Source organism: Crocodylus siamensis, chromosome 4, assembly GCF_052110815.1.
Source record: "Crocodylus siamensis isolate JL-2025a chromosome 4, ASM5211081v1, whole genome shotgun sequence".
Taxonomy (NCBI): Eukaryota; Metazoa; Chordata; order Crocodylia; family Crocodylidae; genus Crocodylus; species Crocodylus siamensis.
In genome coordinates this window covers 23,359,905-23,375,393 of record NC_143398.1, presented here as the reverse complement: position 1 = coordinate 23,375,393, position 15,489 = coordinate 23,359,905, and the positions used below count along the sequence as shown (strand labels likewise).

The following is a 15,489-nucleotide window of genomic DNA, read 5'->3' as shown; positions in this document are numbered from 1 at the left end:
TCCCAGCTTTAATACCAATAGATGTGATGCAGAGGGTTTGAAGATGATGGGCCTGGTCTTGCAAGGTGTTGAATTCTCTCAGCTGATAAATCTGTGAGATCCCTAGGCAAACAGCAACCACCATGAGGGGTTCAGCACTTCACAGCCTCCAAAATAAGGTGGCTTTTAAATTAATTTAGGAGATGTATATTCTGTCAAAGTTGCTATATTAGACCAATGTTATAAACTTTATCAGACTTGAGGCACCCCTCAGAAAATGTCAGCTTAGTTTTCTTATTTTTTGACTATGGAAAATAATAGCAATTTTTCTCTTGCAAACTACTCAGAAAGACCGTAACAGGTCAGAATGTTTATAGTACTATGGATTCCTATTTGAAATCTTTGACTGCATCCCTGTGAATGGGAAGGTACAGCTGTGGCACCTCAAAGCTTTTTGAGGAGCTGCAAAATGTACATGGCACATGTTAATCTGTTTGCTGCACTGCATATATGCAGCATGGCGGCAAAATTTAGATACCAGGAAATTTCTGTATCTAAAAAAAAAAAAAAACATGCGCCAGAAAAATGTAGTGCAGTGCACATGGCAGCAGCATGTGCTGCCTGAAACTGAAGCCTGGCCAGCCAGAGCCATGCAGTAGCTCCAGCCAGGCTCTGTGCACCCGGGAGGCCCCCATGTAACACTGCTGGGGCCAGCCCTACCCCACCCAGGGCAGTTTGCCATGCACCAGAGCATCTGTGCAGGGGCATGCCCAGAGACAAGTAGCAGCAGCACAAATATGTGCCACTGCTATTTGTCACCAGGAAATGCACATTCCCACTTATGGGGACACCCCCTCTAGTTTTATCTTGTAGATCATGTTCACACACCTAACAGTGCTAACACTGCGTGGCACCCTGCTGCACCTTTGAAAGGATCTCAAGGCACCCAAGGTTTCTTAGACTGTATAAGTGGAATTAATTTGTTTGGTGTTTTTTCATTAAGGTATTTTAGATTACCTTGACATATAGGATGGCATTTTTAATTTGCCAGACTTGTCTGAAGGGAAGAGTCATGATAAAATATTAGTCAAGTCATTCTTTTATGCCATGTACAAATCATAAATATTACATGTTCTGTTCTGTGTCTGACAGAAGTTCCTTCTAGAAACAGAATTTTGTATGTAATTATGATACAGATTGTCACTATACATGCCTTCCTGTCCATAAATACTTTTCAATATGACTATGACATGATGATAAGTGTTCAAATTCAAAATCAAGGGGAGAAGTGATAGTATACCCACCATCAAAAAGTAATGAGAGACTCCAAGCGATTCTCAGTCACTACCTTTCTTCCCTCCTTTTTCATCAGTGAGCAGAGTTAGGACATAACCACCTCCCTTCTCAGTTTTAACACATATAAGATTAATACAGTTGCTTTTATAAAGAGTAGCAGTGTAAGATGCACTGGCTGTGGAGCATTCTTGAGCCTTCCAGACTTGTAGAAGGGGATTGGCTCAGGAGGATGGCTAAAGAGTAAGCTCTGCAGTTCTCCATAAAGCAGCATAATCTTCCCACCCCAGCCCTAGGCCTACTTTTAGACTATGCAAAGGCAGATGACTGTACCCCATTAAAACAATGGAGAGCTTATAGGCATGTTTGCTGAGTCTGTGCCTAGTGCTCAAAGGAATTCTAGGTCCATAGCTTGCTCAGTTAGCAGGTGCACTTGAAGGAAGAAAGGCTCCCAGCACTCTTCTCCTTCCAATATGCACAAAACAGACCAGATTCTTGCCAGAATTATCATCTTAAGTCGCATGAGGCTGCTTGAGTGGAGAGTACAGACTGGGCCTCTTACACACCTAAAAACAAATTTATGCAAATATTTTATTCTATTTTCTTAAGTTCTCCTTTGAATGGAGCAGATGGAAAACAATTAACTGCAGGTAAGTGCTAGAGCAGTAAAAAATACAACCACCTCCTAGTTACCTTGGCCATCTCCTATGTCACTGTGCCTATAGGAACAGCTAAGGGGAGCGTAACCCATACAGCCCGGAGAGCAGCCCTTGGGGGAATTGTCCCAGGCACATTTCCTGTGGAGCACTTCCTCTCTGCTTACATGGGACAGTGTGCTACATCAGCACTTTATTTCATGTGTTGTGCTCTCCTGGCACTGTGTGAGGGATGAGAGTATTGTACAAACTGCTCCAAACCTGCTAAACCCTCCTCACCTACTTGTTCCTGGAATCAGTAGCAGCAAATAAGTGGGGACTCTGTACACCCAGACACAAAAGCTCAGCAGCAGTAATGCAGTCTGTGAAGAGGTGCCCTTGCTACCCTGCATAGTTGTGGTTGGATTGTGGTAGGGCATTATTTACCTCTTAATAGGCCTAATTTGTAAATAATTCAATAATCATTATTCCTTCAAAAATAATTTGACCTCATGTTCATGTTCAGTAAGTACATTCAGCACACCTAGTACGTCTAGTATTAATTTAAAACCAAATCCTTCAATCCATTGTGAACCACAGAAGTATTCCTTGTCTTCTGACATTAGAGAATAGCCATTAACTTGGGGACTAGTGGATTCACATTCACCTGTACAAAGAAGACGGCTCAAAAACAAAAGTAACAGCTGTGGCCACGCAGTGCAGATGCTCTGCCACCAGTTTGTGGTGGAAGTCGTCTCAACATTCACCATGTTACTCTTGCAGGCACAGCTGTGTTGCTCAAGCTCTGCACAACAGGCAAGATTGTTCTGTGGTTGAATATTTAGCATGGGGACAATGTCCCTTTATTGTGGTGAGCATTCTAGGCATGTTTTGGATGTTCTGGTATTTTTACACTGTGTAAAATAGTGTATCCAAGCAAATGTGGTTTTACAAGATCCCTGTGTTATTTGAGATCTGTTATGTTAGAAAATGTGGGTGTGAGTTGTATTGGAAAAAAATCAGATGTATGCACCTGCTCTCTGAAATTGTATTGTACATGAATTGAACATTTCTAACCCTGATGAAAATTAATTTCAGTTTTATGAGCGATATTTACATATGAACAGGCCTTAATGAGATACAAACAGCTGTCAGTTGCTGACTTCATAAACAAATCAACACCTAATGACTGAATGTGTGTTTCAGGATAATTGGGTAAATGTAATTACAGTAACTCAGAAGGTAGCAAATATAATTTTATCTGCCTGAAATTTGTATTGGCACCTCAGGTTTCCCCAATGTCAGGGGAGAAAGCAGCATGTTAATTTTGAGTCACACAGAAAAATTATATAAGAGAAAGGACAGTGTTTTGTCTACAATACCTTTTCCCACATTTGGGAATCAGTTTGATTCTGTTTGTTTGTTTGTTTGTTTGATTCAGTTTGATTTTGTTGTTTTAAATGCTATAACAGTGCCTTCTATTTGACATCAACCAGACTTAAGTATAATGTAATCAAGAAAGCTAAAATCTGATTGATCTTCCAGAAGTATTTCCAATCATGCAAAAAAATTAATAAAATTTGGAAAAAATGATAAATGGAAGTGTCTCATTTTTTAAAAAAGAGATATTTTTACATTTTTGATATTTTACTTCCTGTGTTTATAGTTAGCCAAATGGTGATTGTTCACACAACTGTCTTATCCCTAAAAATGCAGCCAACACTCAGCCTTTTATACTTTTTGTTTTAATTAAAACAACTTTTTAAGACTGCTGATTACTATGTTTAATAGAATAATCCTCCTAAGATGTTGTTACCTTGAGATACAGCACAGCTTTGGAGAACTTTCCAAAAATATGGGAGGAGACAGGCTTTTACTACTGTTTTTGCAATCAAGAATTTACCCTAAATATACTTATTGCAGACAGGACTCTAAATATGTGTTATAGCTTTTATTATTCAGTGCAATGTGATGATTATTTTCACATTCATATGGCCCCTTTTCTCCAATTTATCATTGTGTTGCAGTGAGGAATCAAACTATATTGTTTTGCCATGACATAAAATTAGCACAGTTGCAGGACAGTTACAGAGCTACCATGATAAGACCTCAGCAGAATGATGCTGAGAAGCGTTCTTTTTTTCTTTAATAAACAGACGGGTGGAAGATAAGCTTAATTCGGAAAAAAAATGGCTCCCCAGCCCCTATATCTGGTGATCAGACTGTTTCACATACTCTACAGTGTTTTTGCCCACATTTCTCTTGGTCTAAACAAGTGGTTCTCAACATTTTTTCATTTGTGGTACCCCTCACTAGATGTGAGGCACCCCTCAGACTCAAGGCACCTCTTGGAAAAAGCCAGCTCTCAGTTTTCACTTGTTTTTAACTATGGAAAGATAATAGAACAGTATTTCTGTTGCAGAGAACACAAAACACCACAACAGGTCAGAATATTTTTCACAATATGGACTGCTTTTTGAAAGCTCTGGTTTTATCTTGTGAATCATATTTTTACACCTAACAGTGCTAACATTGCATAGCACCCCAGGGTACCCTTGAAAGGATCTCCAGGAACTAGGGGTGCTATAACACCCTAGCTGAGAATCATTGGTGTAACCTGCTCAATCCAGTAAGTAAAAGTAACAAATCTTATGCCATTGCTCAATACAAGTGTTTCTCTTAAACTATAATACAGCAACATTAACTATATGCAGTTCCATGGCTGAAGCTGGTGCACCAGTTGAGAACAGAAAATAAGAACAAGGGCTGACTTCTGTCCTTCTGGGCTAGGGACAGAAATTGCACATAAACCAGCATAAATGATCAGAAACCAGTTCCAAACTGTAACACAACCTAAGTTCAGTGCCTATAAATCACTTTCAAAATGGCTGAAACTGGTTTAAGATAAACCTGGATGAATGTAGTATCACACTTAACTGATTGAGGTTAGTCTGATTTATTAAACTTCTGTCCCTGATCCCCTCCAGATTTAAGTTAACTCAGTCCCCCAGCATCTCAGGATGCTTTGTATCTCCCCTCCAAATCCCTTCTCCCCCTTGCAAGGTGGCTGAGCTAGCTTTGGTCCCTGCTGTCTGCTCTAGCTGAGCAGGGAGGCATGCTCTAGTGCCCCCCCAGCTTCAGGCCTGAACCACTGTAGGCATGTAGCTGCATTTCTAGCTTTTTGATGATCTTTACTCAGGTCTGTTGTTCCTGCTCCAGCTACTTGTTGCACCTAATGTAATTCTACTCCATATTCTGTATCAAAGAGGAGGTCCCTTCTCCCAAAAGGAAGGATATGTACTGCGAGTGGGAAAAGCTTCTGCTTATACAGACTGCCAGCTTTCTTAGCGTACAACACAGAGGCACCTGTTGGTCTGTCACTGTTGGCAGCGTGCCCAGGCATCTCTTGCACAGTCCATTGGCCCTAGCCCCAGTGCCATGTGGTTCATGGTCAGATGCACAGCAAGTAGCATCTCTGAGGTGCTGCAGCACAAAATGTAGAGGATCTTCTCAATTAAATTTCCTCAGAACTCGTAGCACAAAAAAGAGGTATAAATTGTTCCCAGTAGGCTTGCTAGTCCCAACACCCAGGTAGAGTGATTGAAAGCCTGATGGGGTGAAATCTGTTTCACTTCCACGTCAGAGGCATATGTGTGCGATAATGTGTTGGTCGCTCTGTGTGCATAGCTGACTTGGCCAGTTGGAGGAATAGCCTCTTACTCTAGACCCCCTTGATTCTTTTGTTACAGGAAACTGGTCGTGCTGCTTATTGAATTGAGTTTCAGAGGAAGTTAGGGGCCTGTGTGCCCTTTCAGCCATCAGTAGTGCCCCCTGCAGGCTCCGGTATTATATAATTGAGTTCTTTGCAGACTTGGTTAAAGCAAGGGAATGCAGATATAACACTCCCATCCCTATGGCTTGGAGCAATGCTGAAAGTTAAATAATTTTGTTTGTGGACTTTTTTAGTTTTTGTTTTCAATGGTGAGAGGTGTTGTTTGAGGAGATTTTGAGGGGGGCATAGTTTTTGTCTCTAAAAGCATATTACCCCTTATGGTATGTAATTTTTTTCAGTATTATTATTCTGTTAATGAAAATATGAGCTAATACCAATGTTATGGTTCTTCTTTTGGGATCATAAATTGTGACCTCATTGAAATGCAAAGACACTCCCTAAGGCAGGGTTTCTCAACCGGTGGGAGGCGTCCCACTGGTGGGATGCGAAGGTCCTTTAGGTGGGACTCAGGTCGTGTCAATGAAACTGGAAGTGCCACAGTGGGACAGCCGGTTTCACTTTTGTACGTTTTGATCAGCCTCTGGGGGACCTCCCCTCCCCTCTTCAGCTGACCTCTGGGGGATTCCCCCCGCCCCCCACTAGTCAACCTGTGGGATCAGGATTTTTTGGATTTACATAGGTGGGATGTAAGGTGAAAAAGGTTGAGAACTGCTGCCCTAAGGTGCTTTGAGCAGCACCGTTATTTAACAGGTTCTTGGTTTTCTATCAGGCACTTCAGTGAATTATAGAAACACCACTGAGGATAGGGAATCAAGGCCAAATTATTTTTAGAATATTGACAAAATCAACAATAAATGGTAACCATGACTATTTACAGCCTGCTCTGTCTGTGGATACTTAGGGAGTCCTTACTATGTGGATCATTAACATTATGGGCTCAGTGAATCATTCATAGCTATTATGGTCCAACCTGTCAATATCCTCCATCCTAAGGGAGCACTAGTATTTAACCTGCAGACCTGCCTAGGCTTATTAACTAGGTGTAATGCAACAGCACCTATGACATTTTTTTAAATCACAAGTAGATATTTAGAATAGGAGGGAAAGATAATTTGAATAAAAATGCTGAGCTGTTTTTAATATATTTAATAATCAAGTAAGTACTAGTATAGAAGGAGGTTTTGCCAAAATAGTACAATAAAATGAGCAATAAAAGTTGTAGGTAATAATAAAAAATTTGTAGAATTATAGTTTTTACTAAAAGTATACAGTAAAATTATCCATTCTACCAGTTTACACAAAATTAAAACCAACATGGTGTATGATAATACAAAAGATATGGTAAAATGAAGCAGTGGACAGTAAAACAAAGCAGGAGAATTCTGTTTGATTTTGGCTCTTAGTCTTTGTGCAAGTACAGGTAGATACTAAAATACATTCCAAAAACATACTGAAATTCACAATTTTTATTTGCTTATTGGGTCATTGCAAAATTCTATCACATTGCATCGTACCAATATTGTGATGGGTTATCAACAGGGATGAGTTATCAACAGGGTTGAAAAGAGCCTTTGCACAGACCACTCTCACCTGAGCCAATAAATAAGGCTACAGACAAATTGACCTTCTAACTTTTTTAAAAGGGGAGGGAGAGCTAACATTCCCATGTGTATCAACTGCTGTGATGTAACTGTTACATTTGCCTGGGACAAGATAGCTAAATTGTTGAATGAAAAAGTGTTAAAGTTGCCAGGGTTTTACTGTATTGGGATGGTACAGAAACACGCAGATGTGACAGTTACATTGTAGCAGCTTATATCTTTATACTTTGATATCAGTGCAGTTGTTACATCTATTTATGCCCTAATGGGTAGGATAAATGCTGGCAGTTTTTCTCTAGATCAATGAGAGCCACCTTTCCGGCATACATACCACAAATTAGCCCCACACCCTCCTCAAGTGTCACTTTGATTCCACTCCGCTGCCTGATCTGCTGCTCTGCTTTCTTCCCCCTCCAAGACTTCCATGTGCCAGACAGGCTGACTGTATGCCACTTGTAGCACACATGCTGCAAGTTGACTACCCCTGCTCTAGATAATGGATCAGCCTCTAGAAAGGTTAAGCAGGTGGAAAAATCAAATAACCTTCATCTGCACTAATCACAAAACTTAGGTCAGGGAAGGAAAGATTACATCCCTTGTTTGCTGCAAGCACTTCCAGGGCACATCCTGACAAGCGTGCATGTGCAAGAGCATGCATTTCCCACAGGACAGATAGCAGCGGCACATATATGCACCACTGCTGTTTGTCCCCAGACCCATCCCCGCATGCATACTGTGGCACATGGCAAATTGCCTTGGGTGGGGTAAGGGAGGCTGAAGCCAGTACCTGTGTTGGCCCCAGCACCCTTACTTGGGGCCCCAGGGGCCTCCTGGGGTGGTAGTGGTGGCAATCTGGCTACTTGGAGCCTGGCCAGGCTCTCGTTCTGAAGATGCACACTGCTGCTGCATGTGCCATGCCACTTTTCTTCGTGGTGTTTTTTTTAACCAACAAAAACTGCCATGCTGCGGATTAGTAGTGTGACAAATGGCTGCATATGCAGCATGTACAGTTTGCAGCACCTCAGACAGGTTTGAGGCACCGCAAGCTGCACACACGTGCTTGTTGGGATGGACTCCCAGTGTTTAAATTATATATGAATAGGTGCTAACATTAAAAAGAAAAGTAAAAAAAAAAAAGTGGTATGTAAAATGGATCTGCCTCTAAAAACTATTTAAAACGTTAGTAATTTTATCTTAAGGTAATTTAAAATCATCTCAGCAAAATGAAATATTTGCCTCTATTAAATATGAAACAACTGTAAATGAATGGAAACAATTATTACATAAAGAACAATTCTTAAATTTCAGAAAAGTTATTTGAAAGGGGTTTTTTTCTTTATTTGGCTAATAGACACTAGGACAGACACTATCACAATGTAGATTCAACCCATTAAAGTTGTTAACTGAGGCTTGAAATGAAAGGTCTCAAATTCAGAATCTGTACACTTGAATCTAGTTTTGTATCCTGTTCTCTTCACCAAATGCTGTTGAATGGAAGTCTGATCCCTTTTCATGGATAAGGCTTTTCTACTTTTTTGTCAAGAACTTGTTTCTATGAAACACGAAGCCCTTGAAGCACCTCTGTAACACTCCTCAGAAATGTCATTAATCACTGGGCTGTCTATCATTTTATCCCAAACATAAAGATGTTGTATTTAGAAAAAAATACAAAATTACCTTAACATACATCAATCTTTTGGAAGCAGAAGTGTGACTGTGGTATTCGCTTATTCTGTGTTTCTGTTTAATTACATTTCAGCTTCTCTCCTAGACTTGTGCCAAGCTACATTTAAAAACACTGTTACTCTTTTTAAGGTCCAGTGCTACCCGTTTCCGTTGGAGCCAGTGCTACTATACAGCCCAAGATGAGTGGGCTTTAGACAATATCTACATAGGTCAGCAGTGTCCCAATATGTGCAGTGGGCATGGCTGGTGTGACCATGGCATATGCAGGTACAGCATTCATTTCAGTTTCCCTCAGAAATACTAACTCTGGTGATTAAGGTTTTATTTAATAAGTTAATAGTGACAGTAGGATGTAGAACAAGAAGGTATCTTTGCTTCTGTTTTGAATCAAAATAAATACATGAAATAGTATGTGAGTTAGACTTCATGGCCAGATTAACAGCCGATTACTCCAGTCCATGGAAACAACAAAACAAAGTATGCGGTAGATCTGTGCTATGAATAAACTCTCCTAAAGCCTCTGGAACTGCAGCCACTCTATCCTTACCTGCCTGCCCTTTCCTTAGAGGTATAGCCAGGGAGCTATTTTATCCAGCCAGTCCCATAGGATGCCTGTAGATGTGCAGGGACGCTGTTCCAACATGCTGTAATTACGCCGGAGCTTGCTAATCAGTGTTCTCCAGGAGTCTCTGTGTCTCCTGTATTCAGCATCCCCATGCTTCAAAAAGGTAGTGGGGGGCCTTTAACTAAAGCTCGTTGAATGAGGTTTAGTTAATGCATCCCTGCCACCATTTTGAAGCATGGGAATACATGAGAAGTTGCGAGCACTAATTAAAGCACCGCCCCCACATTCCCCAAGCGCATGTGAAGATGCCCACAATGTCAGAATGAACTCCAGGGTGGAAGCTATTTAGAAGCTAGTATCAGACTGAGTTGCCTTAATGTTTGTGTGTCTCACCTCAGGGATTTAGCCAGGGATCATTTAGACACAACAGTGATTGGCATATTTTTAAATTAATCAAGGAAATAGAAACAGTGATTTTTTTTTAAAATAATAGGTAGCTTGTATAGAAACCCCCCCCAGAGCCAACTCATTTTATTACACTGAAAATGTTAGAAAATTGTACAGTTTTTTTAAAAATAAATCATGACCACTATGGGATTTCAGTATTATTACTGTGTTCCTTACTATGACCAGGATGTTCTGACTATGACAGGGATGAAACTAAGATCCATCTGTGCCAAAGGCAAAAGGCACTGTTATTTCAGCAGGAAGAGGATCTTTGATATCTGTTAAACTCAAAAGATATCAGACTCAAGAGTTAAGTCCTTGCAAAATAGGAATATTTCAAGCTCTGAAGATGTACAGAAGTATGCATTCTTGTTTGCAAATCATGCCCATAATATGGAGAGCATAAAAGCCTTACTTTTTTAAGTCATCTAAAAGAACCACATGAATAGTAACTTTAACATTTCTACCTGCGGTCCCCCTGCCAGGACCTGAACAATTGCTGTCAGGGTGCCTGGTTCTTTCACACCTAATTTAGAAAAGCTGCTTTGTTGCCTTAAGTAATTGTGAATAGCATCACAGAAAAGATAACACATCTTTAGAAGACTAGGATGTTTCTGCTTCTCTCTAGGTGTGATCCAGGAAATCAGGGCACTGATTGTCATCCAGAAACATCCTTGCCTTCAACAGTAATGTCTGATTTTGAGAATCCAAATGGTTTGAAGACTGAATGGCAGGAAGTCATTGGAGGAGTGATCGTAAAACCTGAACAAGGCTGTGGGGTCATCTCCTCTGGATCATCTCTATATTTTAACAAGGTACATAAAAGATCTGGTTAAATTAAGAAGAGTTTTATATACACAGGTATGTACTGGTAGTTAAATGGAACAGAATGTGGAACCAAGAAGGAAGGTAGCACTAAGAAGAGACCTAAGACGATGGCATGCAGCATGTAAGTGCATAATAGACACACAGAAATATGATGCAGGTGCAGAACAAAGCCAAGATTGCCCTTTTACAAACAAAAGAGATTGGCAAAGACAGCAGTTGACTGTGCACCTGAGAAATACCATGCGTAATCGGAGGAAATAAATTGCCATCACTGTACTACAGAAATGGGAACATTAGTCTGTTTATTGTTTGTCAGGGGCTTTGTATATGCATTATATTTTCTGTTTTCAAACTGCATTCTTTCTCAGTGACACACAACCCCCATTGGTACCTATTCTTGAATTTTCTTCCCCAAGCAAAGGAGCTAGCCTTGTTCTCAGAGAATCGTTTTCTTTTCCTGCACCCTGAAGGCATGCTGCTTCTTGTGAAGTCAGAGAACGAAAGCTGCTGAAAGTGCAGATATGTTACCCCTTCAGCCTTCTGGAAATGCCTGATTAGCTCTTGTCAAATGGCTTTCTTTGCCTGGTTCAGATGGATCGCCCACAAAAATAACATGAAACAGCAAGGAAATTAGGAAATCTGCTTATCAATAATATGCAATCATATCAAAATAAAAGGTAGCTTTAAAGCCAAATGTAAGACTGAGAAAGGCTTTATGGTCACAGATTTTCTTTTCATCTTTCATTCCCTTAGCTGTAATATCTGACTTCATTACAAAAAGGAAAAGTACACAGTACATGCACACATAGCTCTGTGGTTTTCTTTTAAGGTCTCAGTCCAGCTGCCACCACAGTCAATGAAAGTTGGATCAGGTCCAGAGAAATATGCAAAGCCATGTGCTATTTACCTTGTTACAAACATCTATCCCCCTGAATAACCTTCAGAACTCCAATATAGACTTGCATCCAAGTCCCCTGGAAAATCAATGGAGTGCTGAGAATTTCATAATAGACCCAGCAATATAACTAGCTAACTGAGATGGTAGTATTATTTTTCAATGTAATTGTCTTCTCTCACGGATGTACCTCCTTCTGGCTCAGTTCCTTAAGCAAATTTCTCTAAGTAGTTTGTTAAATTAGAATTAACCTGCTCTGATCTTTCTTCTTTCTGCTTAGGAAGAGTGAAAATCTCATTTAGAAATTCTTGGCTTCTTTCTATTGGTCTCAAAGGGTTAGGTTAGCATTTATGTCTTGAGGAGTAGCAGTCTGTGCCATCAGTTGAAGGTAGCTTATTTGATTTGTGTTTAGATCTTCTGGTTTTAATGTACCTAGCTACCATGGTGACAGAAATTATATAAATTATGTTTAATCCTTGGCTGACATTTGGGTGTTGTTCTGGGAGTGCATGTACGCTGCTATTTGTTTGTATTTGTTCTACAAGACACCTTATACCTTGATTTCCAGCATTTCCTGCCATGAGCAGTCCCTGATTCCAGGATCAATTTTGGCTTAGTTCTACTGACCTCTTTGTTATAACTCATTTTAATCAGTTGTAGGTATGTTTGCAATATGGTGCTTTTTCATTTAGACCTCTACATTTTCTTTGTGACTTTGCATACCTGGAGGTCTTTTTTAATTAACCTAATTCTATTGGCTGGCTGTAATAAGTGTGAAAGGCATAGGAAACCCATCTGGAATAGCAGTTCAGTTCTTTACATGGAGCTCAGCTCACCCCTGCTTGCTGGGGAGGTGTGTATTGTTCACATAGGCCCTGGCTCCCTGGAGATACAAGCACCTACAGAAGGTCAAGTATATATACATTTCTGCCCTCCTTGGGGATTCAGCTTGATGGCAGTGGCTTTACATTTCAGCTGGGTCTCCAAAGGAAACTGCCAGTAGAGACACCCAGGGAAAGATTGATCAACGTATCTCACCAGTATACTGGCTATGCTCACTTTTTGACTAGTGTTGTTTGTTAAGACTGTGCTAGCCAGCCTTGGACCCCACAACAGTGTGGGTGTTTCAGATATCCTGCATCACCATGACTGCCCTCCAGGAGGACTTTGCCCATTGGCAGTACTCTGCCAAGAAAACATGTCATAATTCAAAATGTAATCAGTATTTCTGTGTTTCAGTTAAGTTCTTGAAGGTCAAGGAATTCTTTGCACTAATTAACTTTGAAGTTTTAAGCTAATAGGATTTCAATCACAGAGAGAGGTTCTTAATTCCATTTACTAAGAGATTCCATTTTTGAACATGTGAATGCATTGATATTGACCTGCTACAGTCTGTCACCAGGTCAACATTCCCCCTTTCCTCCCCGCAACCTACCTGTCTCGCGCCTATTGTCTCACAATCCCTCTGATCTTCACTGCCATTTACATTCAACTATTTAGTTTGTCTAACACAAGATATCACATTTACCCAAAGAACCTTATCTGAAGTCATTGATGCATTCAGCATCCTTGGTGTAATGTATAGCAGCCATTTTACAATCTAACCATAGAACTAGATGTGTAAAGCAGCCACTAAACAATCTAATAGTTCATAATAATGTATAATACCAAGCCAAAATGGAAGGATTTGAGGCCAAATTATTATTAACATTAGTGTATTCTTATTCTTTCATGAATGGCAGAAAAATTTAAATCCAGCTCACCACCTTCTAAAGTATCTTGGATTTTAAACTTCAACACTGAACTTGTCTGTTGTCTATCGTTAGGGTTGGAAATTTGTCAGGAGGGACTCATAGAGGGAGATGTGATAAAAGTGTCAGAAATTACAGATGTGTTCTGAAACACTGAAATCACCTCTGTAATGCAACCCAGCTGTAACTCAACCTAGCTCCATCCCCAGATAACAGCATCATGAAAAGAAAGCCACTTTGTAAGTGGGAATGGGAGGGAATCTGTGATTACCCCTACTCTTCTCCTTTATGTGTCTAACATCTTTCATTATCTGCCACATGATCCAGAGCTCAACTTTGTTTAAAGGGCCACATTATGCAGTAAATTTAGGTAGCTTCTGTAGTTCTTAACCCCTGGATTGGCTGCATGTTAACACTTTCAAGTGGCTTAAAACACTGATTATTCTGTGCCACTCCAGGGCAGGATTATATCTAATCTGCCTAATTGTTTTCCTGTTCCATTAACGTGTGGCCACTCCCTTCACCACCACCACTCCTACTTCCAAAACTTTTCATCAGAATGACCCCATTTAAACATTGGAAATTTTTACAACTCTACAATGATGCAGGTAAGATCAATGCTCTCTCTCCCTACAGCTGGAGCAGAGCCCATGGAGGTGGGGAGAATGCAGGCTTCCCACTGCAGGCTCAGGACTCCCCGCCCCACTGCCTTCCCCGAAGGGGCTTCCACAGCCCAGTGGGCAGGAGGGCAGCAGGGCAGGGAGCCCTGAGCCTGCAATGGGTAGCCTGAATCTACCTACACCCCGGCCCCACACGCAAATCTGGGGGGGGTGCATGCACTCCCTCACCTAGGAGTGTGCACAGCAGTTGGGAGACAACACCTCTGCCCCCCACTGGATGAGCCACCCATGGCTCCCCCAGCCAGGCACCGCCTTCCTACTGGAGCATCTGGCAGCCATGATGCCTCCTGCCACCCCCTGGACCAGCTCACTGCTTGAGTTCTGAGGGGTCCAATCCTTTTTTTCTCTAAAGCCCACCCCCCTGTGCCACCCCCATCCAAGCTGCCAGCTGGCCAGGTGCTGCCTGAACTCCAAAAAGGATCAGGCCACTTGGAGTTTAGGTAGCACCCAACTGGCCAGCAGCCCTGCTGGCGGCAGCATGGGGGGCAAGCTCTGAAGAAAAACAGGATTGGGCCCCTCAGAGCTCAGGCAGCACCCAGCTGGCCAACAGTTTGCCCCTCCACACTATCCCTGCCTGGAGGACTTCAACTTTGGCAGAACAGCTGTAGGGCAGTGGCTTCCAACCTTGGGGTTACAATGATAAAAAATGGGGTCTCAGAGACACTCAACAGTGTTGGCCAAGTATGATGAAAATCACAGAAAATAGTGGGAAATAGTAGGTTCCCCTTGCAAGCTGGCAGAGTTCCAGCATGCAAGGGGCTGATTGGGGCTGGGGGGAGCAAGAGAAAGGCAGTTAAGCAGGGGGTGCCATGTGCACACACATGCATATCTTAGCCAGGCAGTGTGGAGAGCAGTTCCTGAAGTTCCCTCCAGGTAAGTCTATGGGGGGAGGTCAGATTGAGGCCCCCACAGTGAGGGAAGGCAGGAAGGAAGGAGGGCGAAACGAGCCACTTGCTCTGCTTGGCAGAAGCAACAAGCTGGTCCTGCCCCTAGCTCCTAGTCCTGCCCTTACTCACTAAGCCTCTAGGGGCAAGTCACAGCTGTACAGGTGAAAGGCAGTCAGAGCTGGTTTTTCACCTTCAGGTGCAACTGCTCCACTAAGCTGATCAGCATTAAGCTGATAAATATTTGTTCAGTTTACAGTGAAAGGCATAAAAAGGCCCTTTCTCTCATGACAATGCAGGGTGCAGAATGAGCAATCCACAAATGCACGCTGTGAGAGCAGGCCACATTTCCAGTTATAAAAGCTTTTTCACTACAAAACCTCCTCTTAGTGGATATAGTTCCTGGTTCACTCACTCAGGGAAAGACTGTGGTCCAGAAACACTACAGGATTTAATTGTGGCAGTGCTGAACATCAGTATGCTTAATTTTTCAGCGCACAGCTCTAGATTTA

At 41.6% G+C, this 15,489-nt stretch overlaps 1 protein-coding gene across 1 annotated transcript in view; it reads left to right on the top strand.

Annotated features, from left to right (window-relative positions):
• The window catches only part of RELN (reelin), a 567,367-nt gene that overhangs the window by 423,115 nt on the left and 128,763 nt on the right, over positions 1-15,489 (top strand). The window contains exons 23-24 of the mRNA XM_090041978.1: positions 9,057-9,194; positions 10,568-10,754. Coding sequence (XP_089898104.1) covers positions 9,057-9,194; positions 10,568-10,754 — 325 coding nt within the window. The remainder of the gene's footprint in view (positions 1-9,056; positions 9,195-10,567; positions 10,755-15,489) is intronic.